The sequence below is a fragment of the Mustela nivalis genome (genome assembly GCF_964662115.1).
Source record: "Mustela nivalis genome assembly, chromosome: 4".
NCBI classification, from domain to species: domain Eukaryota; kingdom Metazoa; phylum Chordata; class Mammalia; order Carnivora; family Mustelidae; genus Mustela; species Mustela nivalis.
The window spans coordinates 101,227,212-101,253,973 of NC_139023.1; the positions used below are offsets into that span (position 1 = coordinate 101,227,212).

Consider the following 26,762-nt stretch of genomic DNA (forward strand, 5'->3'; position numbering starts at 1 on the left):
TGTAGTTATGTAGAAGATGTACAACCCCCATCTACTTCTAACTAAGAAAATTTACAGATATTTACTAAAAGGAACTGACAAGCGTTAGGTGCTTAATTAATTGGCTTAGGTTAACTCACAAATTCCTCAGCCATTTTATATTTTCCAAAAACTCTTAAGCGAGTGTAAGTGTTATGAGAGGTGTGTGTAATGAATTATAAAAGCACTTTTTTTAGACATACCTGGAAAAATGAAGTCTATAAAGGAATAAAGGACACTAGGTAAAAAAGGAGTCAGATTTATGATTAGAATAGTTTTAGCAGCAAGGTAAAGATATATTAGAAAAGATGAGGCTTAATTCAAATGACAGATCATGAGAACTTGAACAAAGATAGCACCTGACAAAATGGAGCTACAAAGCTGGGTTCTAGATATGTTTTGGTGGTCAGTTACGTATGCAAATTGAGGGAGGACAACAGGGTAAGGTTAACTACAAGATTTCTGGTTTGGCTGTCTAAGCAGATGGTGATATACTTTCTACTCCAGATTTTATGAGTTCCTAACATCTTTACATCCCCATGCCTTAGTTCAGACATTCTCCTTTGACTAGAATATCCCTTCCATATCATCACAACTAGTCCCAAGCTAACTTTCTACCTGTGACTTCTTTGAAATTGAATATACACTAAAGTTTAGTTATACTGAACTACATATGGGTCCTTATGCTTAATCTCTCTTTTTTTTTTTTTAATAAACATAATATATTTTTATCCCCAGGGGTACAGGTCTGTGAATCGCCATCATCTCTACTTTCTATGTTCTTAGTTATGTTAAAAACATATTCTACCTCAAATACCACATTCTTACCCTATCAATCTGGTCAATCTTCACACATCCTTTAGGACCAGTTTCTATGTTCCAATGTCCTACTGTTTATTCTTGTTCATAAAGTTTTCAACTTTCTTTTTGACACCACTATTACTACCAAAAATGTTGACATCTCTTAAACCAGTCAAAAACCAAATAACCTTAAAGGTTAAAAATACCTTAAAAAAAAAAAATACCTTTCACTTCAATTTTCTCTTTCATCTTCTTTTCTTCTGCTCCTCTTCCTATCTGTTCTTTGGTAGCAGAAGTCATAGTTGTTATTGGTCTAGACGGTATCACATTTTCAGAAACAGTGGAATTAGCTTGCAGCAGAGTACCAGATGGAAATGGTACTTGTTTCACTGATACAAAAAATAAAAGTCACTATGAGTTCTTTTTAAAAGAAAAATTCACTGTATATAATTATCAAGTCTTTACTCTCTGAGATTATAAAAAGGCTGCCAAGAAATTAAGTACATTTAACCACGATAAAAGTTAATAAATCTCATTTAATAATAACTGAGAAAATTATGGGTAACATCAATAACTAATATTTGTTACAGACTATATCCCACTTTTCAAAATGCTTTACATGAATTAACTCTTATAATTCTCATAAATACCTTTAAAGCAGTAAGTTTTATTCACATCTCCATTTACAGATGATCAACATGAACCACACAGAACTTAAAAAACTGGCCCAACACATACACAGTGAGTAGGAAAATAAGAATTTTTTACTCAGGCAGTCTGTCTCCAGAGAATATCCTCTCACGGTTTGGCAAGATGGCATGTTTTTACTCAGTTTGTTTTTTTTTTATATTGAACAATCAACTGGAAAGTGTTTTAATAATAGTCATTTCAATATCAGAATTAATGGAGAGACGTGTCCATAATTTTATTTCAAAAAACAACTTTTTAAGGGAGAAAATTCCTTCAGCAATGTTAAAAACTCTCATAGCCTAGTGAATAAGGAAAAGTAAAATCTCATGAGGGATTCTGATGTGGCTGAAATTCTGGCCAATATTCAGACCACTTTTCTGAGGTATTTTTAAGTTCTCTGGGGGCTCTTGCTTCTTTCAGTAATAAGACACTCTATCTATCTTTATTTAATGTTTCACCATTTGACAGAATGCAACACATTAATTCAAATTATTGAACTGCTTTAGCGTTTCATTAATAAGGTCAGAATTTAAAATGTTCCAAGGCAATCTTTTAGAACTGGTAAAATGGAAAGCAGTTTTACATTGTTAATATTTTAATTGCTCATTTAATTCTATACCTGTATTCTAAATCTCCTTGCCTTGGAAAAGATCAGATTTTCCATTGACAAGCAAAGTTCTCTTCAGTCGACGGCTGTAAGCACACATTATATTGATTTTTCCTTATTTTTGTTTAGCTCACTAAGGGTAGAGCTCCTACTATAGCATTCGAAATAATTTACTCACTGACAGGATAATTTGAAAGAAAGTAGTAAGAGAGAGTTTCCCTATACTTGGGCTTCCTTAACTCACCTAGGAAGGATTTTGTATTATACAACCAAATGCCTTTCTGTATGATACTTTGAAATTGTAATAGAGCTATTATTACCACTGTTTTAAAATGATGTAAATTTATCCACCTTTAAATAATTCAATAAAATTTTAAATTTTATTTGCAACATTAATAATTGAAATGATAATTACCTGCTGAGTTGATTAACTTAAATATTATTTCAGGCAAATTACTTTTTATCTGTAAGCTTCAATTTCCTCATGTATAAAATAAGGACATTTGTACACATAAAATTTAAAGGATAAAATACATAATGTATGTGAAGCACTTGGCACACAGTGCCTGGCATATACTAAAATGTAATAAATGTCAGGTATATATTATTACAGTTTATTTTTAGTAGATATTTAATAGGGAACAATGATGATCAAGTTGAAGTATGTAGCACAGAGATTAAAAGGCATAGTTTTTTTATAAAAATTCAAGTGAACATAAAGCTGTATCAGTTTCAGGCATACAATAGGATTTCCCTGATAAGATAAGAATATACAATAGAAAAAAGACAGTCTTCAACAAACAGTGTTGGGAAAAGTGGACAGGTACATGCAAAAGAATGAAACTGGACCATTTCCTTACACAATACATAAAAGTAAACTTAAAATGGATTAAAGGCCTAAATGTGAGACCAGAAATCATAAAATTCCTAGAAGAAAATACAGGCAGTAATTTGACATCAGCTGCAGCAACATTTTTCTAAGTATATCTCATGAGGCAAGGGAAACAAAAACAAAACTAAACTACTAGGACTACACCAGAATAAAAAGCTTTTGCACAGCAAAGGAAACCATTGACAAAATAAAAAGGCAACCAACTGAATGAGAGAAGGTATTTCCAAATGATATATCTGTTAAGTGCTTAATATCCAAAATATATACAGAACTTTTACAATCAACACCAAAAATCATCATCATCATCATCATCATCGTCATCATCCTATGCAATTGGGCACAGGACCTGAACATTTTTTCAAAGACATAGAGAGAGCCAACAAACACAGGGAAACAAGCTCAACATCACTAAAAGCACAGGCGTTTGCACCCCAGATCTACACATTTTGCATGAGCTCAAGAAAGATCATTTGCCTTTTCTAAGTATCCATCTTCTCTTCTGTAAAGGAAAACGATTGCATGAGAAGGGCTACTGTGAGGATAAAATGAGAAATCAAGCATAATACCTAATTTAACAATTAATGATATAATAATTATTATAAATCAAAACAACCTATCATTTCTACATTTAATTACCTCCATTTTGAATTTCTGCCTGAATTAGCTCTTGTTTCAATTCTTCAATTTCTTTCTTTAATTTAGCATTTTCAACTCGAAGTTTCTTCTCTTCTCTCAAAGTCGCCTGCAAAACTGGGATTAAGAAAATACAGGTAAGATATAGACATGTTTTATAAAAGGCTTCTTATGAATACTACCTGATTTAAGAGCACAACAGTATAAACGTAACTAGGATAATACCAATAACAAATGTTTGCCAACTTCTTTATTATTAGTTTAATATTTATTATAATAACACGATAATTAAAATAGAGAAAAAGCAAGGAAATTTGTGAAATAATAATGGAACAGAAAAGTTTTGTTTTTGATTCATTTCCTAGCTTCCATAAAGATGCTAATCACAACTTAAGAACTGGACTCAAAGTATCAACAATAGATAAACTATCAAAATGAGGCAAGTATTAGACACATTACTAGTATTTTAAAGCCGGAGGTCTAATGATAGCCAACCATAAAAAAAACTATTCTCATTTTTTTTTAAAGATTTTATTTATTTATTTGACAGAGAGAAATTACAAGTACACTGAGAGGCAGGCAGAGAGAGAGAGAAGGAAGCAGGCTCCCTGCTGAGCAGAGAGCCGGATGCGGGACTCGATCCCAGGACCCCGAGATCATGACCCGAGCCGAAGGCAGAGGCTTAACCCACTGAGCCAAATCATTACCTTGTAAAAGTACCTGAATATTCTTTTACTCTTAATGTCTCTAACATTAAGCTAGCTAAACATTCAATGAGTGAAATAGCTTCAAAGATTCCCCTCAAGATATAATGTATGTGCTAAAGGTGAGAAATAAGGTATACAAAAGAACAAAAGAAAAGCAATGACTCTCAGTGGGGTTGGTACTGCTCTCTAGGTAGGATTTTTAAAATCTGTGGGAGTATTTTTGGTTGTCAAAAATAATAGGAGTCATTCTGGGCATTTACTGGGCAGGAGTCAGGAATGACAGATGTCCTAAAACATGTTAGATATACCTATAAAATGAAGAGCTGTCTCACATTCTGCAGAATTTTCCTGTAACCCACTGCATATTCGTTTAAGTGAAAAACCTGCTCATTATTTGAGCCTTAACCCTAATTTTTATATATAAACATAAAATATTCTTAAACATTTTCATTACAACCTGAATTTTCTATAAATCAAGTATCTTATAAATCAAGAGGAGATTGCACTTTGTTTTGTTCACAGCTTTCCCTAAAGAATTATTCATCATTCTGACTAAATAAAAAACACAACTGCACAACTGAAAGCTGTTTCTGGTATCAGAGTTGACTACATAAAGGCAGACTAAACACACAAACATACCAATTAGCATTGTATCTATTGCATTCTTGGCGATTCCATGAATGGGAACCACACAGCATAGGACTCTCTCATATGTCTGGTAGGACAGTCCTAAGTATTTATTCACTAAAAAACAATTTTTATTATTACTACAATTTATATTACATTCTTTTTAATTTTCCTCTCTTCCATACAAGGTTATTATATGCTCTGATATTATGTGTATAGAAGGTTATTGTACCTAAGAAATATTTTCTTTATAGGGTATTAAGAGATCTTTACAAAATATTTATTGTAACGTAGGAACAATGGGACTGAGAACCACCCATGACAGGATACCAAAAAATAATGATAAAGGTGAAAAGTAAATATGCAATAAGTGTAGAAGGGTTCCTTTTTTTTTTATTTTTTTTTGATTAGCAAAATTGAAATGTTAGTCAAGCTAGTAGTCACCCATAGGAGAAAAAATTCACACAGAAACACTGATCATCTCTAATCTTTCTTTAAGTTACTAATGGAAAAAACTATTAAAAATTTTAAGAAAAATAACAAGAAATCCTTTAAGAATTTTAAGAAAAATATTTATAAAACATTATAAAAAAGAAATAATTAAAATATTTTAAAATTAAGAAAAAAGAATTAATGAAGAAAAAATATTTTGAAGAGTACCTTGATTCTATAACCATTCAGTCTTATGCAACAAAGAAAAGCATTTATTTCTCTTAGTTATTCTAAAAGACTTGGGAATTTTCATTATGCCATTAATACTGGTTATTGGGAAATAAACAATATATTGAAACAACAAAAAAAATTAATCTAAATCCTAAATGCAGAAATTCAGATTTGATATTTTTGTATATATCATAGCAATTTCTAGGTAAAACTTAAAAACATATTGGGAAAAATGTAAAAATTACATCATAAAATGCTTTAGTAGAGGGTAATATAAGTATATATTCTTAGAGAGGACATAAATTTGAGTTCATATTTGATTTTACTCAATTTTCTTCATTTTAATCTTTAATTCTATAGGAACTTATTTTAAACATTAATTTTCCTTTAACACTCTTAAAATAATATTATTTTCTCTATATTACAATCATGAGATACCAATTCTAATTTATCTCAATTCTAGAATATTATTTCACTCAAAATTAAAATATTAAAGGAATTTAAAAGTTATCACCGTGATGATGAAGTATATATCTGGGGTAAACACAGTTTTTGTGCTCTTGTCCAAATTGGAATTCACTTTAGGTATCTCCTCCAAAAATGCAAAATCTCTTACTTGCTTTCTCTTTAAGAAGAGCAACTTGCTGCTTTAAATATTCAATAATTTGATCTGCTTCTGCACCCTTCTGTTCCAGTCTCTTCAGAACAGCACTATTAGTTGCCATTTTTGCCAAGAAACCGCAGAAAATCCTAAGTGAAAAAATAAAAATGGTAAATTATACCACAGAAGGAATAAATTTATTATACACAACACTATGAGCAAGGAGTTTAAAGAGAAAACATCTACTCTAAGAGATCACTATACCAAGAAAACAGTTTTCCCGATGTATAGCAAGCAACAAACCAAATGGCAGAAATGTTAAACAACTAATTCCTCAATATGTTCGAAAGAGGCAATCAATTCTTTCTCCTACATGCGAAAAAGATGCGATTTAACCACATTTTAGGTTGGAAAGTTTTAAAGAAGCTTTAAAACATGGCAGAGTATTTTGACGCAAAGCAGGAATACTAAGAGAAAAGAGTAACAATAACCTTAAGTAAGCTATAACTGAGTGCCACCCCTGTGTTCCAAAGTTAAGAATTGCTGAATTCCCTCTTTTAGTGCTATTTTTTTGTACACTGGGTATTTCTACTGTTTATTTAATTATGTACAATTTTAAGAAGAAGCACGTGAATTAAGAAAGACAAAATTAAAAGATTAACAATTAGGAATATATAAATATTAATGACATGCCTACTTAAAAATAACATCAGCATATATACTGTCATTCTTGAAAAAGAAAATTATTGTAATTTTAATTTTATAATAATTCATAGAAATTAGAAAACATCCTGTCAGTATGGAGAAAAATGCATATAAGCAACATTCTGAGATTAACTCATAATGTTGAAGTTTAAACTGCTGAATATTAAGACAAATAGTCAAAACTGACAAAAGACAAGATTAATTATTAATACTATGACAAACTTTTTTTTAACCTGACTAATTTCAATTTAAAATATAAAGAATAACAATGACATAAGCATTACTGAAGCAATTCTGATTTTAAACAAGTGATACACATTAAAATGGTGAAATTTTTTGATAAAGGAAAAAACTAAATGAACAAATAATACAAGATTGTTTGAAAATTTCATATTATACAATATCCATCCTATATAAAGAACATTCTGGGGATGCCTGGGTGGCTCAGTGGGTTAAGCATTTGCCTTCAGCTCAGGTCATGATCTCAGAATCCTGGGATAGAGTCCTACATCTGGCTTGCTTCTCAGCAGGGAGTCTGGTTGTCTCTCTTCCCCTCCTCCTGCTCATGCTCTTTCTCTCTCTCTCTCTGACAAATAAATAAAATCTTAAAAAAAAAAAAAGGACATTCTGAAATGTTTACTTTTTTATAAAAAGAGAACCGATTTTCAAAAAACTTTATCCTAAAGTTGACAATTTATAATATAGAACAACCAAAAAAATAAAAACCTGATAAAAATAAAGTTGCTAGTAAGTGAAGAAAATATAAATGAGGTTAATCTGAAAACGTAACAGAATTGTTCGTTTTCTATACAGACTATTATTTAGCAGTTAAAAAATAAAGAGCAAAAAATAAAGAGGTACAAAAATTGAAAATAAAGATATTAACTTCAAATTCAGCCAATTTTTGCCAACACGAACACAAAATAGTCCGTTGCTGTTCCTCAAATGTTTTAGAATTTTAGAGAAAAGTACAAATGAACAGATGAAAAAGTTAAAGATTAAAAAAAAAAGAGCTATGTTCTCCTGGACTCTTAACCTCCTCCTTACAGCATTATTTCAGTTTAATGTCTTTCTATTTTAGTCTAACATAATCAAATATATTCAGTAGATAAAAATAGCTATCCCAAGAAAAGTAAGGAGTATTTGATTTAGCATAATTTGTTAGCTTTTACTTTTGTAGCAAAGAAAAATTTGAGGAGCTAATACTAAAATAAATGTGACCTTAGTAATACACTTTAGAAAAATCCTTATTCAACTAATAACTGATAAGAAACAAGTAGATTTAAGTGTAAAATAGCTGTCATGAATTTGCCAACAGGTACAAAAATTATCTCACAAATATAAGTAAAACATGGAATTTGTGTGCTGACTCACACAAAAATAGTTTCAAAACGAAGTCTAACAACAATCTGCAAAACAGAGATCATAATTCCTGGGCAAAGAGAAAAAAAAGAGGGGCACCTGGGTGGCTCAGTCTTGATCCCAGGGTTCTGGGATCAAACCAGGCATCCAACTCCTTGCTCAGTGGGAAGCCTGCTTCTCTCTCTCCCATTCCCCCTGCTTGTGTTCCCTCTCTTGCTCACTCTCTTTCTCTCTCTGTCAAATAAATAAAATCTTTTAGAGAAAAAAGATGTACTTTTATGGAGCTGATAAATCTATTAACTGTTTGCAAAATGCAGATACAAAAGTGAGTTAAATAAAATAAAACGTTTCTAATACATACTGAAGCACAGGCATAAGTTTAATAAGAGTGTTTCAAAACATAAACACAAATGAGCTGAATACATCAAACACATACATAGAGCCACTAAGAGGAAACAACAGAATAAAAGGAAATGATATTTTATATACTTGCTTATATCTCTATAAATATTTGCCTAGATTAAGGTCTAGTTTTAAAATGTAAAATAAAACTAGGACTGAGAATTACATATCACTTGAAATGTTCAGTAAAAATGAATTCATTTTTAACCAAATAACTGTATAAAATAAACATGAAAAATAAAGTGGAAACATGTCTGTAACAAAGGGAAATGTTACTGAAAAACAAATTTAGGCCATGAAGTCTTTTTTTTTTTTTAAGATGTTATTTACTTATTTTAGAGATAGAAAGAAAGTACCCAAGCTGGGGCAGAGGAGCAGATGGAGAAAGACAGACTCTGTGCTAAGTGCAGAGCTGGACATGTGGCTTAATGTCATAACCCTTAGATCATAACCAGAAACTAAATAAAGAGTCCAGTATGTAACTGACAGAAACAGCCAGGCACCCCGTAGGCCATGAAGTCTTAAGCTGTTGAGAACAGGGAGAGAGGACAGTGATCCTAACAAACCACTGATACACAAAGTAATTATGGATGACAGAAGTCATCTCAAATTTTCTGATAGGTATTACTGGGTTAATAGTAATATCTAGTGTTTACTTTGTCTTTAGTATCTCCCAGGTCCTTTTCTAAGCACTTCACAATATTCACTTACTTAATTATCACAACACCATGAGGTACATATTATTATTACTCCTCCTTATTTAGAACATTAAGAACGTATTACAAGAGTAATGAGATAAAAGTAATTTAATAAAAAGAACGTGGACTTGGAAATCACAATACCTTGAATCAAATCCTACTTTTGCCTCTTAACAACTTACCTAACCTTTCTGAGCCTCAGTTTCCTCATTTGTGAAACGGAGATAATTTTATGTATTTCATAGCATTGATATATTGCAAAATGAGACACCATAAATAATACTCAAAATATCTGGCACATAGCTAAAAAATGTCAGGCACTGAGCACAATTTGGGAACACAACAAAGGATATATGTACAATCCCCACCTTCAAAAAGCTCACAGTAGTGTAGGTTATCTATGGGCACGATATTTTGTAGATCCTTAGGTATGACTTTTATATTTTCTTAAAAGTTAAGAACATAACAAATAATAAAAATACAAATTATAGAGACTGATATTAAAATATATTTAGATAACTTGGCTAAGCCACACCTTAATTTCTTTGTGAATGGTATACAGTCTATAGGGGTGATAAATATTAATATATTTATATTAATTCTAAATTTTGCTTATAATAGTGTATAAAATATATTGAAGGATTCCTGTCCAAGGGAATACAATAAGACAACAGCCAACTAACTGAAACTCTGCACTTTTCCCTATGAATAGATATTGTCATCACAATTACAGAAACTCTAAAGGTAACAGACTTAAGATTATTTAAACAACTGGCATACAAAGAAGGAACATTTCATGACATACAGCAGATTTCCCTCTCAAAGCCTTGTGAAAGTCTTCCAAGGACCAATATTAACATTTCCCAGCTCTAGCTCAGAAGGCAAAGCAATCCAGCATGAGCCATACATACCATTTCGCCAAAGGCAAACAAGAATACCAAGAGAAAAACCGTTTTATGAAAATGATGTAAATTATTCTGGTTTAAGGAAAGGAAAAAAAGAATAAAAATTCACTTAATACTCTTTATTCAATTTTGCTGCAAATCTAAACCTGCTCTAAAAAATAAAGTCTCAAAAAAAAAAATCAGTCAACCACAAACTAAAGAGTATATGAATTTAAAAACCTGAAAATACTCTACATCCGAATAACTTATAACAAAGTCCTTACTTGGTTAAGCAAAAAATAACAATTTTCCAACATTTATAGCATACGTAATGTAGTGATAGGTTACTTGTAACTACCTTAACTGCCACAGTATCAATAATACCAGGAAGCCTCAATAAAAGAAGAGAGGAAATATCTTTTGATAGCACAGTCATTTTTGTGATAACAATCAAGTTTTCTTGACAAAATAAAACTTAGGATGATTATAAAACATACTAGCTGTTAACCAGCGTCTACATTTTCCCTACTCCTAGATAACTGGTTATCTTGGCAATATTATTCATGATGTCAAAATTAACATGCCTTTTGGGATATTCAGGATTGGCTCCTAGTGAGGTCTTTATGTTGACACAACTTTTCTCAAATGTCAAGAGCTATTTATTGTTTTTGGAATTAGAAGCTCTGGAAATAGGTTTTCTAGTACTTGTTAACTGTCTTTAAACTTTCAAAAATATAAGTAGTATGCAAAGGTTTATGTGCATATTTTCTAGCAACATGCAGATATTGATCACTAGCACCAGCAGAAGAGCATTTTTTTTTTTCTTTCTTAAAGTATTTACAGCCAACGTATCATCTTGCTTGAATCACATACTTAACAGGCTGTGTGACTTTGGTAAAGTTACTTCTCTGTGCTTTATTTTCTTAATTATAAAATGAGGATAGTTTCACTTCCTACTTTTTCAGCACTTCCTTTTAAGGCTTTTTTCTTACTTGTCCCTTTAATGGTTATATTTTTCAGGGTTTGGTCCAGATCTCTAGTCTCTTCTAGGGATTACAAACTATCACCACAAAGATCAGGGATGCCTTTGTGTTCCAGGTTTACCAATATTTGAAACAGCTGAAGGTGAATGCTTTAAGCAAGACTGCACAACTCCCTGTTGTCTGCCATTTATGCTACCTGCCAGGCCCCTATAAAAAAACTTAAGTTCATGACCCCAATTTTACTTATATTTCCTGATTCTGAGCCATGTGCTGGGGTTATAGTAAAAAGCAAAATTTAACATGTTCTTTGTACTCACTAAGCTTTCAGATAAATGAGGGAAACACAGTAAATTGGGAAAAAAAATTTAAATGAGGTTATGTTTAGGGCAACAGTGCTAGTGTAGTAACAATTTAAAGCTTAAAGTTCAGACAAATCTTAAGCCTGCTTCCCTCTCTCCCTCTCTGCCTGCCTCTCTGACTACTGTGATCTCTCTGTCAAAATAAATAAATAAAATCTTAAAAAAAAAAAAAAAAAACCATTCAACCTAGTGCTCATTTCATGACTGTGTGCCAACTGCTCCATAGTGATTTTCTATTTTATATTGAGTATCTATTGAATTTCATAACTTTTAAGTTCCCCTAGTCTCCTCAGAGCTTTCAATGTGTTAACAGACTTGGGGTTTCTCAGAGATGACAATGTTAATAACAACAGTAACAAATAAAATTTGCAGAGTATTTATTATGGGCTGGCTAAATGCATTACACAGATTACCTATGGATACTATAATTACTTCCATTATACAGAGAAAAAAGCTTGAATTAATTTACCTTAGGTCATGTGACTAATTAGTAAATAATAGGATTAAAACTTTCTGTCTGTCTTACTCTGGAGTTAGCTCTTTCAATGTCAAAGCTATAATTTCTGTAGAAGACATAATTATGTAGAATTTCAAAATGTATTTAACCACAGAATTCTAACCAGGAACACCTATTAATATTTACTAGAACGAATATCCTCTAAAACAGTTTGGGAATACTGGCTTAATCTGTACTAAATCCTATTTAATGATTAGGAGATAAAATAGTCATAAAATTTAATTGCATGCACAGTAATCATAAATGTAAAACACACTGAGGGAAAAAATTACACAGCAAAATATACTTAACTGCATGCACAGTAATTACAAATGTAAAACACATAGAGAAAAAAGAAAAAAGTACACAAGTATGTTAATTGTGTTTGGATAGTAGGAATTGCTGGATAGTTTATTCTTCTTTTTCCTTTACTAAATTGAAAAATAATGACCTTATTTTTAAAACAAAAAGCATCTGAAAAGTATTATCTGAACTATTCTGCCTCTTAACATTAATTTTGTTCACAATATTCATTATATTTCATTAGACCTAAAAAGTCATCGTAAGATGCCACTAATAAAAACTGAGGCTGATTTTATTAAATTTATTAAAAATGAATTTGGAAATCTTAATCATTAAAATATACAAAAGGCTATTCCTGAGATTTCTGTCATTTCTGTCAAGCCATTTCCAAATGGCTTCCCTTTACCTCAGCAATTTCCCCAGTAGTCTTTCCCCACTCTGATTCCAAATTGCCAATAATTCCTTTTGTTTTTAAATTTTAATTCAATTAATTAACAGAGTGTATTATCAGTTTCAGAGGTAGATCTAGTTCAGTAATTCATTAGTCCTACATCCAGTAATTCCTTTTAAGTAACAAATTCCCTGCCCCAGGCTTTCAATGTTAGGAACCAAATATAAACAAATAAGCTATTACTTTGAAATGGAAGTTTTAAGTGCAGGCTTTCAATCTTCCTTTATAATATAAGAATTCTATAAAAATCGGGAAGTGTCTTTCCACTTTCCAAAACACCTGATTTCACTGTCTCAGAACTTTAATTAGGTAAAAGTTTATATTCTTCTTAGATGCTTTAAGTATTGTATTTCATCAAACCTAAGATGCCACCAATTGTAAAATGGCTCCAATCATAAAATGTTCTGTCATTTTATGTGCCATTAAGAAAAAAAGCACACATCCTGTATTGTTTGAAAATTCTCTTTTAAATTTAACCCTATTTTTTATCTTATACAACTCTTTTGTTTTCCTGTATTTCTGCATACATGTTTTTTCATTTTAATGGTAAATCATATAAAGGATACCTAAAATAGAGCTTAAAGTCAACTACTATACTAACACTACACATAACTGAACTGATGACAATACTGACAGTTATGACCAAGTATGCATACGCAGGGGTACTGACAACGATCTCACAAGTGCCACTTAGTTCATAGTGATTTTAAGATAACAATTACAAAATGCATGACTATTTTAGAAATGTAAATATTAGAAAAGCATGTATATCCAGATTAATAAACTATAGTAATTAATCATTTTCTTCTCTCCCCACCACCAATTCCTAATGTAACCTTCCAATCTTCGTTCCTCCATTAGCTTCATAATCTAACTGCCAAATCACCCATATGAGGAACATCTTTATTACCATGCTGCATAATGTGATACTTTTTAAAACTAGCTTAAAACTCCTAATAGGATTCAAAACATCTGACAGAATTTTTAAAAAGGTAAATAATAAGATCAAATATTCTGAGAATAATGCATCCCACAGATACTCAAATTCTATAGTCGTGGTAACTGTCAATACCTCCAGGGGTGTTTTTGCAACCTTTGCCCAAAATATAGAAGACAGACCTAAAATATTCTTTTTGTAAATACTTCTTTTTTGTTTGTTTATTTATTTACTTGGCATGTATTCAGGGAATTAATTCAAATTCTACCTCTGCCAATTATTACTTGTGTCACTTTTTCTCTTTAAAAATCCTTGATGTATAGTTGACAGATTATCAGATTAGCTGTAGATGCACAAGACTCCATATTCATATAAACTGCAAAATGATCACATTAGCCCATTTAATAACCTTCATCATAGTTACAAAGATTTTTTTCTTGTAAGGAGAAACTTCAAGATCCACCCTCCCACCTATTTCCAAATACTCAAATACAGTATTTTTTAACTATAGTCACAATGCTGTACATTATATCTCTTACTCATTTTACAACTGGAAATTTGTTTTTATTCTTGTTTTTCTGTACTCAACAGAATGTGTTCTTCCCCTTTACTCATAAATGTACAAGGAGTCCTGGAGGGCTTTAGGGATGGCTAAGAGGGGATTGCCTAGAGTGAATGGCTATGAGAAGACAGTCCATGTTATTTCAGGTACTATGACCATTAACATAACAAAATCTTTCTGTCCAGTGAAATATGCATAAAATTTTTAAAAAGGGTATGTCTAGGTCTCTCAAACTTTCTTCAATAGGGTTTAACCACCCCTTTCCATCCACAGAGGCACTCAGTACTTTTTCCCATTTCTTATCCAAGAACACAGCTAATAACAACAGCCACTACTTTAATGGCCCAGGCACATTACATACAGGATCATTTAAGCTTTAGAACCCTGTGGGATAACAATTCCATTTTATAGAACATTTCAGAGAAATTACATAACTGGTCTAAATCCAAATATTAAAACCCAAATACTAGAAATTAGAATATTAAATGGCAAATCTGTGATTTTAACGTGTTCCTCCAAAACTCACACTACACTTCATTTTTAAAGTGTTTCCCAATCCTAATTAAATGAACACATCATCCACCAATATCCATGCACATCTAAACTAATAGCACTTAGAACCTGGCCAGCCATTTCTTACCATGCCTACTCCAGCCACCATCGTGTCTCCTCTAGATTACTACAAAAGCCTCCAAACTGGTCTTTCTTCCACCCCACCCCTTCCAATCTATTCACCATGGCACCCAGTAAGATCCTTTTTAAAAGGAAGCCAGCTTGTGTCCGTCCACTGCTCAAAACTCAAACTCTCCAATAACTTAGATGCCCTCAATATCCTTCATGACTTGTTCCTTCTGTGATTTTTGTCCCCAGCTTTAACCCTTTCGCCCAACTCTAACCCACAAGCTTCCTTGCTCTTCAGGCGAGTTTCTGCTTCATGGCCTTTGTAATGGCAGGTGTCTCTAGCTGACTACACTTCCCCCAAGACATATGTATGGTTAGTTCTCTCAATGATGTCATTGAAAAGTCGTCTTTTCAGCAAGACTTTCCCTGACCACACAAAAATTTCAAACTACCCCCTCCTCTGCGGTATTATTTTTCTCCTCAACGCCCATTACAATCCACAATATGCCATGTTCTTCTTAATTGTGTTTAGGATGTGCCTTCACCAATAAAATGTGATTACGGGAAGACAGGGGTTTCTGTTTTGTTCACTGCTCTTTACCCAATGCCTGAAACAATGCCGGAAACATAGTGGCAGCTTACTTACTCGAGGGATTAATTCCTGCCCCACTCTCACCCCAGTCCTTTCACAACACCGGCGCGCGCGCAAACGCGACAGTAGACGTGTTTGTGAATCTATCTTTTCCAGGAGCATCCTTTCCCTCAGCCCTGCATCCCATTTCTCAAACATGGTTCCTTCAAAAGGTCCCGAGCTGTTCTCTACTTCCACATGCCAAGATCGGTGTGGGAATGAGCGTTATTTCCCACTCGTATCGGAATGCCAGGTCCTATCTCGCCACGTCGAGTAAGGGAAGGGGAACTCCTTCGATCTCAACTCGCCTACCCGGGACCCTCCGCGGGCGTCACTCACATGAATCGGCGTACAGAGCAACCTGGCGACCCTCACCAGGGCAGCCTCAGCATGGAGCCGTAAGGGACAGCCTCCCGCACACGACAGCACGGAGAAAGGACCCAGAAAGGTGTCCTCACCAAACGCCTGAGCGTACCACCGATTTAACTCTAAATTCTGTCTCCCCCTTCCTGTGCGCAGCCACACCACTCTCTCCGTCTTTTGTTTCCTTATCCAATAATGTAATCCCCCCCTTTCTTCGTTGGTGGCTACATTTTGTCATCAGCTTGGGCGAGGGGCAAAACGCTGGGCGTCTGGGTCTTTCCTCAACCTTGTGTCGTGGACGTTGTGAGGTCAAAAGAAACCGCCGACTGAATTGAAGGTGGGGGCGGGGAAAGCTGGAAGCTGTCAGTGGAGAGAGTCAGACTCGCGCTCCTGGCTAGATTCCGAGCTGGAAATTTCGGCGGATCTAGCTAGCAGGCAAAGGGCAATCCTAGCGCCCCAGGAGCGGCTTCTTTTATAGAAGCACCCGAAATGCAGGGTCTGGGACACTAAGCAGTAGCGGCGGCAGCAGCAGCCACTGCGACAGGCTGGGGCCCTGTGTAGACGCTCCATCCCCTTGTGTTTGTGTCCGCCTGCGTCCCCAGACTCAGAGGCAGGTATTTGGGTTTGTCAGTTTTGTGTGTCGTAGTGGGTGGGGCTGGTGGGAGTAGAGGAAAGTCCGGTGCAGCGAGTGGCCCGGCTTATCCCACAGTAAGGGGAGCCAACCTGTGGAGCTGCTTGCTGCTGAAAACTGCGCCCAGACCTAGCTAATGTTCGCCTTTTCCCCCCTCCGCACGTTGACCTGAGTCCTTTGGGAACTGTAGGCAGCTACTTGAGAGTGACCACTGCATCACTGCTTCAAAAGAAGCCTTAAAGAGGAGGCTAGAGAATGTGGAATCAGCTCTCCATTACTCAACATAGATACAAAGTCTGGATTTTGTTTCTGGTTTCAAAGGTTTAGTCAATTGTCGAGAAGTAACATTCCCTGTGGAGTGGGAGAATGTGAACAATAGGACTTGTCAGTGGTTGCTTTCCAAGGCCTCTTGGTTCCTGGTTTTATTTGGGACGGAAAGACAACTTTTTTGAGGGAATGTATATAAAATAAGTGAACTAGTATTATTCCCCCATTGAAGAAATGTGTGAACTACTCATGGTGAAATCGGCATCTCCTGTCCCAAGCCCTTTTGACTCCAAGTTCTTTGAGGGCAGGGATTGCATCTTAATCACTGTCCTTTGCTGGGTAGCTGGAAAAACACCTAACTTAAAATACGTTCAGAATACTTGTTGAATGAATGAATTTTCAAAGTCCCCTGCTTACATTCTTTTTACTCAACTAATCTCTCGCCTCAGATGTCTTTTTTTATTATTATTAACTTTCTTCCACTCACCAAATGTGAGCAAATCTATGTGTGTATTTTGTATATATGAACCTTTTGATGTGCACCCATCTAGGCGGTAGTTGAAGTGGAACATTGATGAAATGTTTTATGCTAACCAGTATCTTATCTTTTTGAAGAATTTGCATTTTCTTTATTTGGTTATTTGATTTTCAGTTGTCTGATAGAGGCCATCTAATTGAAAGTCAAATAGTATAATATAGAAGGATTGCATAATAAAATGATAATAGTGTCTCCCTCTCTACCCTTAGTCCTCTTTGTCAGAAGTGACCACTTTTAACCTTTCCTAACTTTAATTTGAAATGCTCATTCTTTTTTTTTTAATTGACTTCTTAAGGTAACTCAAACTATCCCCAACCTTTCTCCTCCAAAGTTTTGAATAGTTATTACAATTTTTAGTTTTCATATTGGATAATGTTATAATTTTAAGTAGTATATATAAATTATTTTTTCATGTCAATTTTCAAAAATATATTTGGGTTCCTTATTTGGTAAAATGAGGAAAGTAATGACTCTACCACCTTTATCACTGCAGAAACTACATCCACCACTCCCACCCTCCCTTATCTGGACCTTTACTTACACGTTGTCAATGTTAATAGTATTTACATTATATTTCTTAACTACAATTTTTTTGCTTTTTTATGTGCTAAAAAACAATAAAATGTTATAGTATGAGTTTATAAATATTCCTAAATCCAGGGCCAAAAAGTATGCCATGATACATTTCCTTCCCAATGTCTTAATTTCATGACCCTATGCCACACTAAGGAGAAGACTTGTAATATTAACATCAAGTTGATTTCTTCTTTCTTGTATGATGACAAAAAGTTATTCTGTAGTTAAGTGTGATTTATTTTTTTGGATAGTATACTTCCTGTTTAGTTTTAACCTTTCCTCACTTTTACAAAGGACTTTCCGTTTTCTTTTGGGAGAAAGGTACATGTGCTTTTTTCACCAAGTCCTCCCATCACGTGCTTTCTTCACCATGTCCTCTCATTCTTTGTTTGAGAAGCTTCCATTCCATTTCTGTGCTTGAGGATGTTCCCCTTGAAGCTCAATCACTTTGTTTAATTTGAACAGATTACATTCTGGTAAGTTACATTGCTTCTTAACCACACATATTCTGTTATTTGTTTTTCTCCTCTTTTGGTAGAATATATCCTAAGGTACTTATTCATAAAAAGTATGTGGATAATAATTTTATTTTTTAATGTTCATATGGCTGTAAATTATTTTTTGCAATTATTAAGATTGATAGTTTGGCACGATATAGGAACAGAATTATGTCTCTTTAGGGCTCACAAGTTTTTGTTGTCTTCTGACTTCCACTATTGCTCATGAAATGATGAGAATGACAGTCTTACCTTAATTTGTTGCTGTCTGAACTATTTGTTTTCTTCTGGAGTGATTAAAGAATTTTAGTTTTGCATGATGCTTTGAAAATTTATGATGATATGCCTTGTGAGTTTATTCTTCTTGTAATGAACTCATTGAAAGGAGCTAGGATAAATGTCTCAGTGTGGGTATTTTCATTTATCCTCGTTAATATTATAAGCCTTTTTAATTTTAAGTACTTATTTCCCTTCAACTGTGGGGAATTTTTGCCTATTCTTTCATAATTTATTCTCCCTTTTTTTCTCTGTTCTCTTTTTGAAACTCCTGTAAGGTGGTTTTTGGATTTTTGGTTTGATTCACTATGTCTATTATCTTTCCTCTTATGTTTTTATCTATTTGCTTTTTGTTCCATATTCTGAGCAGTTGTCTCAGCTTTATTTTCCAACACCTCTTTATAACTTGGTAATCATTTAATTCACAGTCATTTTTAATTTTTCCTTTCTCATAATATCTTAATTTTATTTCATTTTTTATTTTTTATTAAGTAAAATGTACATATGTTAAAATGCATTGATTTTAAGTGAGTAGTTTGATGAGTTTTGGTACAAGTAAACACTCATGTGGCAGAAATAGATCATTTTCATTATTCCCAAAAATTTACTATGTTTCACTGTCTGATCTCATCCTCCCTGCCCAACACACTATGTACTCATTTTTATCACTCTAGAAGTATAGTTCTGAAACTACATTTAAACGTTAGTCATACCATATGGATTCATCTAGGGTTACTTTCAGCAACACAATGCATTTGAGATACGTATATTTTGGCACGTTTGTTCCTTTTCTGTTGTTGTTGAGTAGAATTCTATTGAATGAATAAGCCACAACTTATTTATCCATTTACTTGTGTGATGTTTGCATTGCTTCCAATCCAGGGTGGTTGTAAATAAGAACTACTATGAACATTCTCATATAAGAAGTTTTATAGATAAATATTTTCATTTTTCTTGAGTAAATATCTAGTAGGAGTGGGATTTCTGAGTCATAAGCTTAGGGTGTTTTCAACTTTAGAATGCTTTCCAGAAAGTTTTCCAAAGTTCTTGTGTCATTTCTACACTCCCACCAGCAGCAGTGTATCACCTCCAGTTTCACATTTTCCTCAACACTTGGTATTTCCAGTCATTCTGATTTTAGCGGTTTTGGTAGATGTGAAATTGCATGTTTTTTGTGGTTTTAATTTTGTATTCCCTTGATGATTAATGATTGAGAACTTTTTCATATGCTTATTGTCTATTTGTATGTTCTCTTTTGTGAAAATATATGTTCAAGACTTTTGCCTATTGTGTATTGACTTGTTTTCTTTTTATTATTGAATTGTAGGCATTGTATGTATTTCTGGATGTAAGTCTGCTATCATACACACACACATATATATAACATATTTATACATGTATGTATTTGGTAAAAATGTCATAAATAAATATAATGTGATATATATACATTTATTTATAAGTAAAATAACATTTTCCTTATCTTCAGTTTGGATTTTCATTTTCTCAAGGGTGCCTTTTGATGTGCATATTTTTTTAATGTCAGTGAGGTTCACTTTATCCAGTTTGTCTTTTATGGTTAGTGTTTTTTGTTGTTGTTGTTGCTAATCCTGTCTAACAACCCGAAGGTTGCAAAGGTATTCTTTTATGTTACATTTAGGTCTATAAACCAACTCAGATTTTCATAGATGTAATAGTAGGAATTGAGTTAACTTTTTTTTTCCATAGGTATATCTTGTTGTTCCAGTACCATTTGCTAAAAACTGTCCTTTCCCTATTGATTTTCTTGGTCTTGAAAATTGATTCATGTATTTTTAAATTTTTTCATCTTAAAATTAAAAAAAATATGAAATATTTGGTTTATAGCACATACATATATAGTTACAGAATATATAAATTATGGAGCATAATAATATGAACACCCATTAATCTGCCTATTAAGAACTAATGTGTTACTCAAGATTTTTAAAGCTTGTTATAGGTTCTTCCCTAATCTCACTCCAGCATACAGGTATAACCCTACTATTATTATTATTCCTTCACCTTTTAAATATAATATTATCTCATATGAACATATGCCTTAATTATTATTTAGATTATTTAGCTTTTCTTGTCGAATATTATGAATATTGACACACATTTTATGTGCTGTCTTTTTCCTACTTGAGGTTATATTTCTAGATTCATCTATGCTATTAAATGTTTTTACAATATGCTTGTTTTCTTTCATGTATATTCTTCTATCAGATGAATGTGTTGCAATTTACTTAACCAGTCACCTGTCTTGGGACATTTAAGTTTCTAGTTTGGGAATAATAGGAGCGATATCATGCTGATCTTTCTCATATGTATCCCTTTCTGAATGTGTGATGGAGTTTCTGCAGGAATGGAATAGCAAAATAGTGTCAGACTGTTTTCCAAATGATTATATTAGTTTACATGCTACTTCTTCATATCTTCCTAACATTATATATTATCAAATTTAACTTTTACTATCTGGCAGGTATAAGTTCTCGTGTAGTTTCAATGAACAGCTTTGTGGATATTAATGAGGTTGTTCATCTGTATCAGCAATTACTATTTTACTCTTCTGTGAAAATATTTTGCCATACATCCTGATATAATGTTGTCTCAAATCTTTTTAAATATATTTCAGCTGGTTTTGGTTTTTGTTGTTTTCTTTGCCATAAGTTATTCCAGTTGCCTCCAGGGCAGATTTTTTTATTTGTTTATTTTATTCTTTGCCTGTTAAAATATAGTCTTTCTTCAACTATCTCATAATTCCTGGATAGTTCATTATTTCAGAGTTGCATACAGAGGAGTATTGTCATAAAAAGCAAAAGAAAGAAGCTACAACCTATCTTATAGTCAAGAGGTGCATTGGGCCCCCTCAGATTCAGAGCCTTCAGATCAGAGAAGCAGAAATAAGGGGGATCATAAGTCAAAAGAAGGTTTGAAATGAGAACGGTAATTTAAAGGCATGAAAAATAAAAGAGTTAACTCTGTCACTGGTCCTCTCCAATACCAGGTAGTTGTTTACCCTCAAAGGAAAAAAAGTTAAATCTCTTCCCTTGAAATTAAACCAACCTTGTGAGAATTACAGTAAAAAGCTGGTATGGGCAAAGGTAACAAAAGCAAACTATTATTAATTCTAGAATTTGTAGGACCCCAGTTAAAATCCAACTATCTACCCTCTAAAGCAGAGTACAGCAGTCAATAAGCTTATCCATATACACAAAGCTCTCAGACAGACTTCCTTAACTTCCTTAACTCCTTGCCTAGGGACCATTTTTGTTGTGATTACCTTAATGTGATTCAGATTGCTCTGGAGCAAGTTCCTTAATCTCCAGGTTACTTTGTCTGGGGCATTATTTGCTTTGGAGGCCATGTCTATAGGACCACTCAGAATGTGTGTGTGTGTGTGTGTGTGTGTGTGTGTGAGAGAGAGAGAGAGAGAGAGAGAGAGAGAAACATCTATAAACCGGAGGCAGTAACATCTGTGAAAGTTGTTGAAAGAATTAAAACAGGTCAGGTCACACATAGGGGTTCCTCGGTGAGTCAGTCGGTTAAGCATCTGCCTTTGCCTCAGGTCATGATCCCTGGGGTCCTGGGATCAAGTTCCACAGTGCAGAGCCTGCTTCTCCCTTTCCCTCTGCCCTTCTCCCCCCACCCACCGGTTTGTGCTCCCACTGTCTCTCAAATAAATAAATAAAAACTTTAAAAAAAATAAAACAAGTCACATGTAAAGTATTTAGCACAAAAACAAAAATTGATTAGTTAAGTAACATTATAGAGGCCTATGTTATCTAGTTTAATTTTTACTACTATTAAAATAGAGGCCCTGATAATTTAACTTAATGGTTGGTATCTGTATTTCCTCTTTCCTGACTTTACTCACTCTGTGAGAAGGAAAAATTCTTAATAGTCTTGATGGTCTCTTCTCTGTTCAAACTTTAGGTAAAGAGAAGATCCTTATTGATATAATTATGCAATAACAGACTTCCTCTAAACTCTTAAAAATGTCATGTGTCATTGAAGAGGGAATGTTCTATATTTTCCTTTTTATGCCATTGAAAAATCTTTGATTGTGATTTAGAACTACAGTGTAAATTTGTGATTAGGTGGTTTTTCCTCTTTGATATTATCTTGGAATTTTTTGACTTAAATTTTTTTTACTGTGAAGTGTTCTGATTGGCATTTTCCTCCAAGTTATATATTATTGATCATATTTAAGGTGAGAAAACACTGGCTTAATTTTTGGTTGATCTGTCATAAAATTCTCTCCTTTTCCAGGTTATCTTAGAAGACCTAGGACTTCGAAATGTTTCCCCTGAAGGATGCTGAAATGGGTGCCTTTACTTTTTTTGCCTCGGCTCTGCCACATGATGTTTGTGGAAGCAATGGGCTTCCTCTCACACCAAATTCCATCAAAATTTTAGGGCGATTTCAAATCCTTAAGACCATCACCCATCCCAGACTTTGCCAATATGTGGATATTTCTAGGGGAAAGCATGGTAAGTTGTTCTTTTTTTCTGTTTTTGCATCCTTTATTCTGTTACCTTGATTAGGTTACAGATATGCAGTGCCTGCATACAGTAATCAATATGTGTGTGCAGGCATGCCTTCACCTTCAGTCCAGCCAAACTCAGTCTTTCAAGTTTTACTGACTGCCTTGGCCCCTCACATATCCCTGGTTTAATACTCTTGCTGTTTTCTCTCTCAGATTATACTATGCTCCATTCTGTACAATCTGAGTTTAATCCCTTTCTTAGATTTTTTTATAGCTTTTATCATATTTTTTATTATTTTCTTTTTTAAATTAATTTTTTATTTTTTCAGCGTAACAGTATTCATTATTTTTGCATCACACCCAGTGCTCCATGCAATCTGTGCCCTCTATAATACCCACCACCTGATCCCCCAACCTCCCACCCCCGCCCCTTCAAACCCCTCAGATTCTTTTTCAGAGTCCATAGTCTCTCATGGTTCACCTCCCCTTCCAATTTCCCTCAACTCCCTTCTCCTCTCTAACTCCCCATGTCCTCCATGCTATTTGTTATGCTCCACAAATAAGTGAAACCATATGATAATTGACTCTCTCTGCTTGACTTAGTTCACTCAGCAGTCACTATTCCAGTCCCATCCATGTTGCTACAAAAGTTGGGTATTCATCCTTTCTGATTGAGGCATAATACTCCATATTTTTTATTATTTTCTATTTAATTTGTCTCTTCTGAGGATTCTTAGTTTTTTGAAGAAAAAAGACAAAACCAGGGCACCCGTGTGACTGTCAGTTAAGTGTCTGACTCTTGATTTTGGCTCCTGTCATGGTCTCAAGTCCTGGGATTGAGCCCTGTGTTGGGTTCCACATTCAGCCAGGAGTCTGCTTGAGATTCTCTCTCTCCCTCTCCTCCTCTTCCCCACCTGCCTGGATGTGCATGTATGTGTGTGTTCTCTCTCTCTAAAATAAAGAAATAAAATCTTAAAGAAGGGGGGGCTAATGACTTTTACCTCTAACCTCAGGATCAGAACTGCACTGAGCACACAGGAGGCATTCAATAAATGTTGGTTGAGTGAATAAAATAACAAATGACTACATTTTGAGGGATTCGTGTTTTTCAGATCTGAGAATAAGTATTTTTAATTTTCTCTTTCAGGGAAACCACCTATCCTTAAGCATATTTCTTTCCTTCTATAAAAAGAAAATGAAAGTGCTAATGTCAGAAATTTTGAAAGTATCTATTTAAATGTATTTTATGATTGAAAGTAATTTGGGCTATTTCCAAATGTAAAGGGAGTCACTAATTTTTTTTTTTTTTGGAGCTGCTTTAGTCTTTTTATGTAAAATTCAGTTGAGAAAACTAAAGTAAAAAAGTTGAATCCTATTGGTTAAAAAGTCAGTGTTTCACCAGGAAGATATTTACTGCATTTTTAGTAATATACTCGGGTTCTTCCATATCCCATATCTTAGTCCATTTGGACTGCTTTGACAAAACATCATAAACCTAATAAACAACAAACATTTATTTCTCGCAGTTCTAGAGGCTGGGAAGTCCAAGACTGAGGCACCAGCAGATTCATATCTAGTGAGGCACACTTCCTCATTGGCAATTACCTTTACCTGGTCAATGAAGCCAAGGTGTTCTCTCAGTCTCTTAACAAAAGCACAGAGCACTCAGGACTTGATTAGCTCCCAAAGGTCCCACCCCAAAGGTCCCTAATCACCACTGCACTGGGGATTAGGTCTTAACATATTAATGGTGTGGAGGGGAGAGACACAATTATCCAATTTATACCACCCCTAAACATGTTTATGGTGGCAATATTTTAACTATTTTAAAATTATTTTTGGAAACTTAATTGCATGCTGAGATTTCATTGCTTAAAATTATTTTAAATGCATTTCAATGAAATGTATTTAATTTTTTTAACAAAATACTTTGTAAAAATTAACCCTATATATATATATACTTGCTGATATTGCCTATAAAATTGGCAATTTCGTGTGTTTGAACCTAATATTACAAAAAAAAAAAACACAAATTATGTTTTCTTTGTTTTGCTGAAAGATAGGCTAAATGATACTTTCAATTAGTCTGGGTTAATGGCCTTCAAAATATATTTGCCCTGGGGTGCCTGGGTGGCTCAGTCAGTTAAGCATCTGCCTTGGGCTCAGGTCATGATCCTGGGGTCCTGGGATCAAACCCCGGAAGTACTAGCTGAGAGCCTGCTCCATTCTCTCCCTCTGCTGCTCCCCCTGCTTGTCTGCTCCTTTTCACATGTGCACTCTCTCTCCCTCTCTCTCTCTCTCTCTCTCCCTCCCTCTCTTTCAAATCAATAAATAGTCTTTAACAACAAAACAAAACTTTGCTCTGAAAACATTTACATTTTATAGACTTGGAGTAAAAAATGTTTTTGTAATAAATATTATTAAGTTAATATTTATGGAGTATTGTTATTGAGGCAGTTTTCTAAGTGCTTTACATATTTTAATGAACTTAATCCTCATAACATTATTATGAGATAGGGACTATTATTATTTAGATTTTACAGATAAATTGAGATACAGAGCAATTAAGTAACTTATCTAAGGTCATACAACCAGTAAAGAGTTAGAATACTAAACATTTTTATCATATTTCAAAAGATTTTTGAAGCTGAAATAAGTGTACATTGTAATGCAAATATTGATACCTCTACCAATCAGAGCTATTTAATGCCTTAAACACTTTGGAGCTGTACCATATATCTAGTGTCTTGAATATTTAGGTATGTCAGGAGGTCTCAGAAAGAAGGTGGTAAAAAGATTGTCTTGTAGATGATAAAAAACTGTGATTTTTCATATTCATATGTATGTACACATACACATTCACACACACAGACAAGTTAAAGTATACATTATTCTGTTAGGACCTTCTTTACTATGCAAGATTGCCTTTGATTGATTTATTCACAAACATCAGCAAACCTTGACCAGCCTTGGCCTAACCTTTCAAGAGGGAATGTAGGTGGGGTCCTATTAAGGCCATAAGAGTCTCTCTCCACAAAGAATAAACTTGGAGGGCAGAGCTGAGGGAAAACCAGGATGGAAATAAAGTTGTTTTTTTTTTTCCATTTATTTATTTTCAGCATAACAGTATCATTATTTTTTTACCACACCCAGTGCTCCACGAAATCCATGCCCTCTATAATACCCAACACCTGGTACCCCGACCTCCCACCCCCCTGCCATTTCAAACCCCTCAGATTGTTTTTCAGAGTCCATAGTGTCTCATGATTCACCTCCCCTTCCAATTTACCCCAACCCCCTTCTCTCTAACTCCCCATGTCCTCCATGCTTTTTGTTATGCTCCACAAATAAGTGAAACCATATGATAATTGACTCTCTGCTTGATTTATTTCACTCAGCATAATCTCTTCTAGTCCCATCCATTTTGCTACAAAAGTTGGGTATTCGTCCTTTCTGATGGAGGCATAATATCCA

At 33.9% G+C, this 26,762-nt stretch overlaps 2 protein-coding genes across 4 annotated transcripts in view; one reads left to right on the forward strand and one right to left on the reverse strand.

The window, feature by feature from the left end:
- AIMP1 (aminoacyl tRNA synthetase complex interacting multifunctional protein 1) overlaps positions 1 to 16,095 on the reverse strand; it is a 33,346-nt gene extending 17,251 nt beyond the window's left edge. Inside the window, exons 1-4 of one of the 2 annotated variants that reach the window (XM_082729166.1) lie at positions 15,973 to 16,095; positions 6,255 to 6,388; positions 3,645 to 3,758; positions 1,044 to 1,208 (exon numbers count right to left, since the gene is read on the reverse strand). In XM_082729166.1, coding sequence (XP_082585292.1) covers positions 1,044 to 1,208; positions 3,645 to 3,758; positions 6,255 to 6,388; positions 15,973 to 15,974 — 415 coding nt within the window. In that variant the 5' untranslated portion in view covers positions 15,975 to 16,095. Of the gene's footprint in view, positions 1 to 1,043; positions 1,209 to 3,644; positions 3,759 to 6,254; positions 6,389 to 15,945 lie in introns of both variants that reach the window. The other variant, XM_082729167.1, reaches the window with a different exon arrangement.
- Positions 16,096 to 16,303: 208 nt separating this feature from the next.
- The window catches only part of TBCK (TBC1 domain containing kinase), a 206,151-nt gene continuing 195,692 nt past the window's right edge, over positions 16,304 to 26,762 (forward strand). Inside the window, exons 1-2 of one of the 2 annotated variants that reach the window (XM_082729169.1) lie at positions 16,304 to 16,606; positions 23,072 to 23,292. In XM_082729169.1, coding sequence (XP_082585295.1) covers positions 23,100 to 23,292 — 193 coding nt within the window. In that variant the 5' untranslated portion in view covers positions 16,304 to 16,606; positions 23,072 to 23,099. Of the gene's footprint in view, positions 16,611 to 23,071; positions 23,293 to 26,762 lie in introns of both variants that reach the window. The other variant, XM_082729170.1, reaches the window with a different exon arrangement.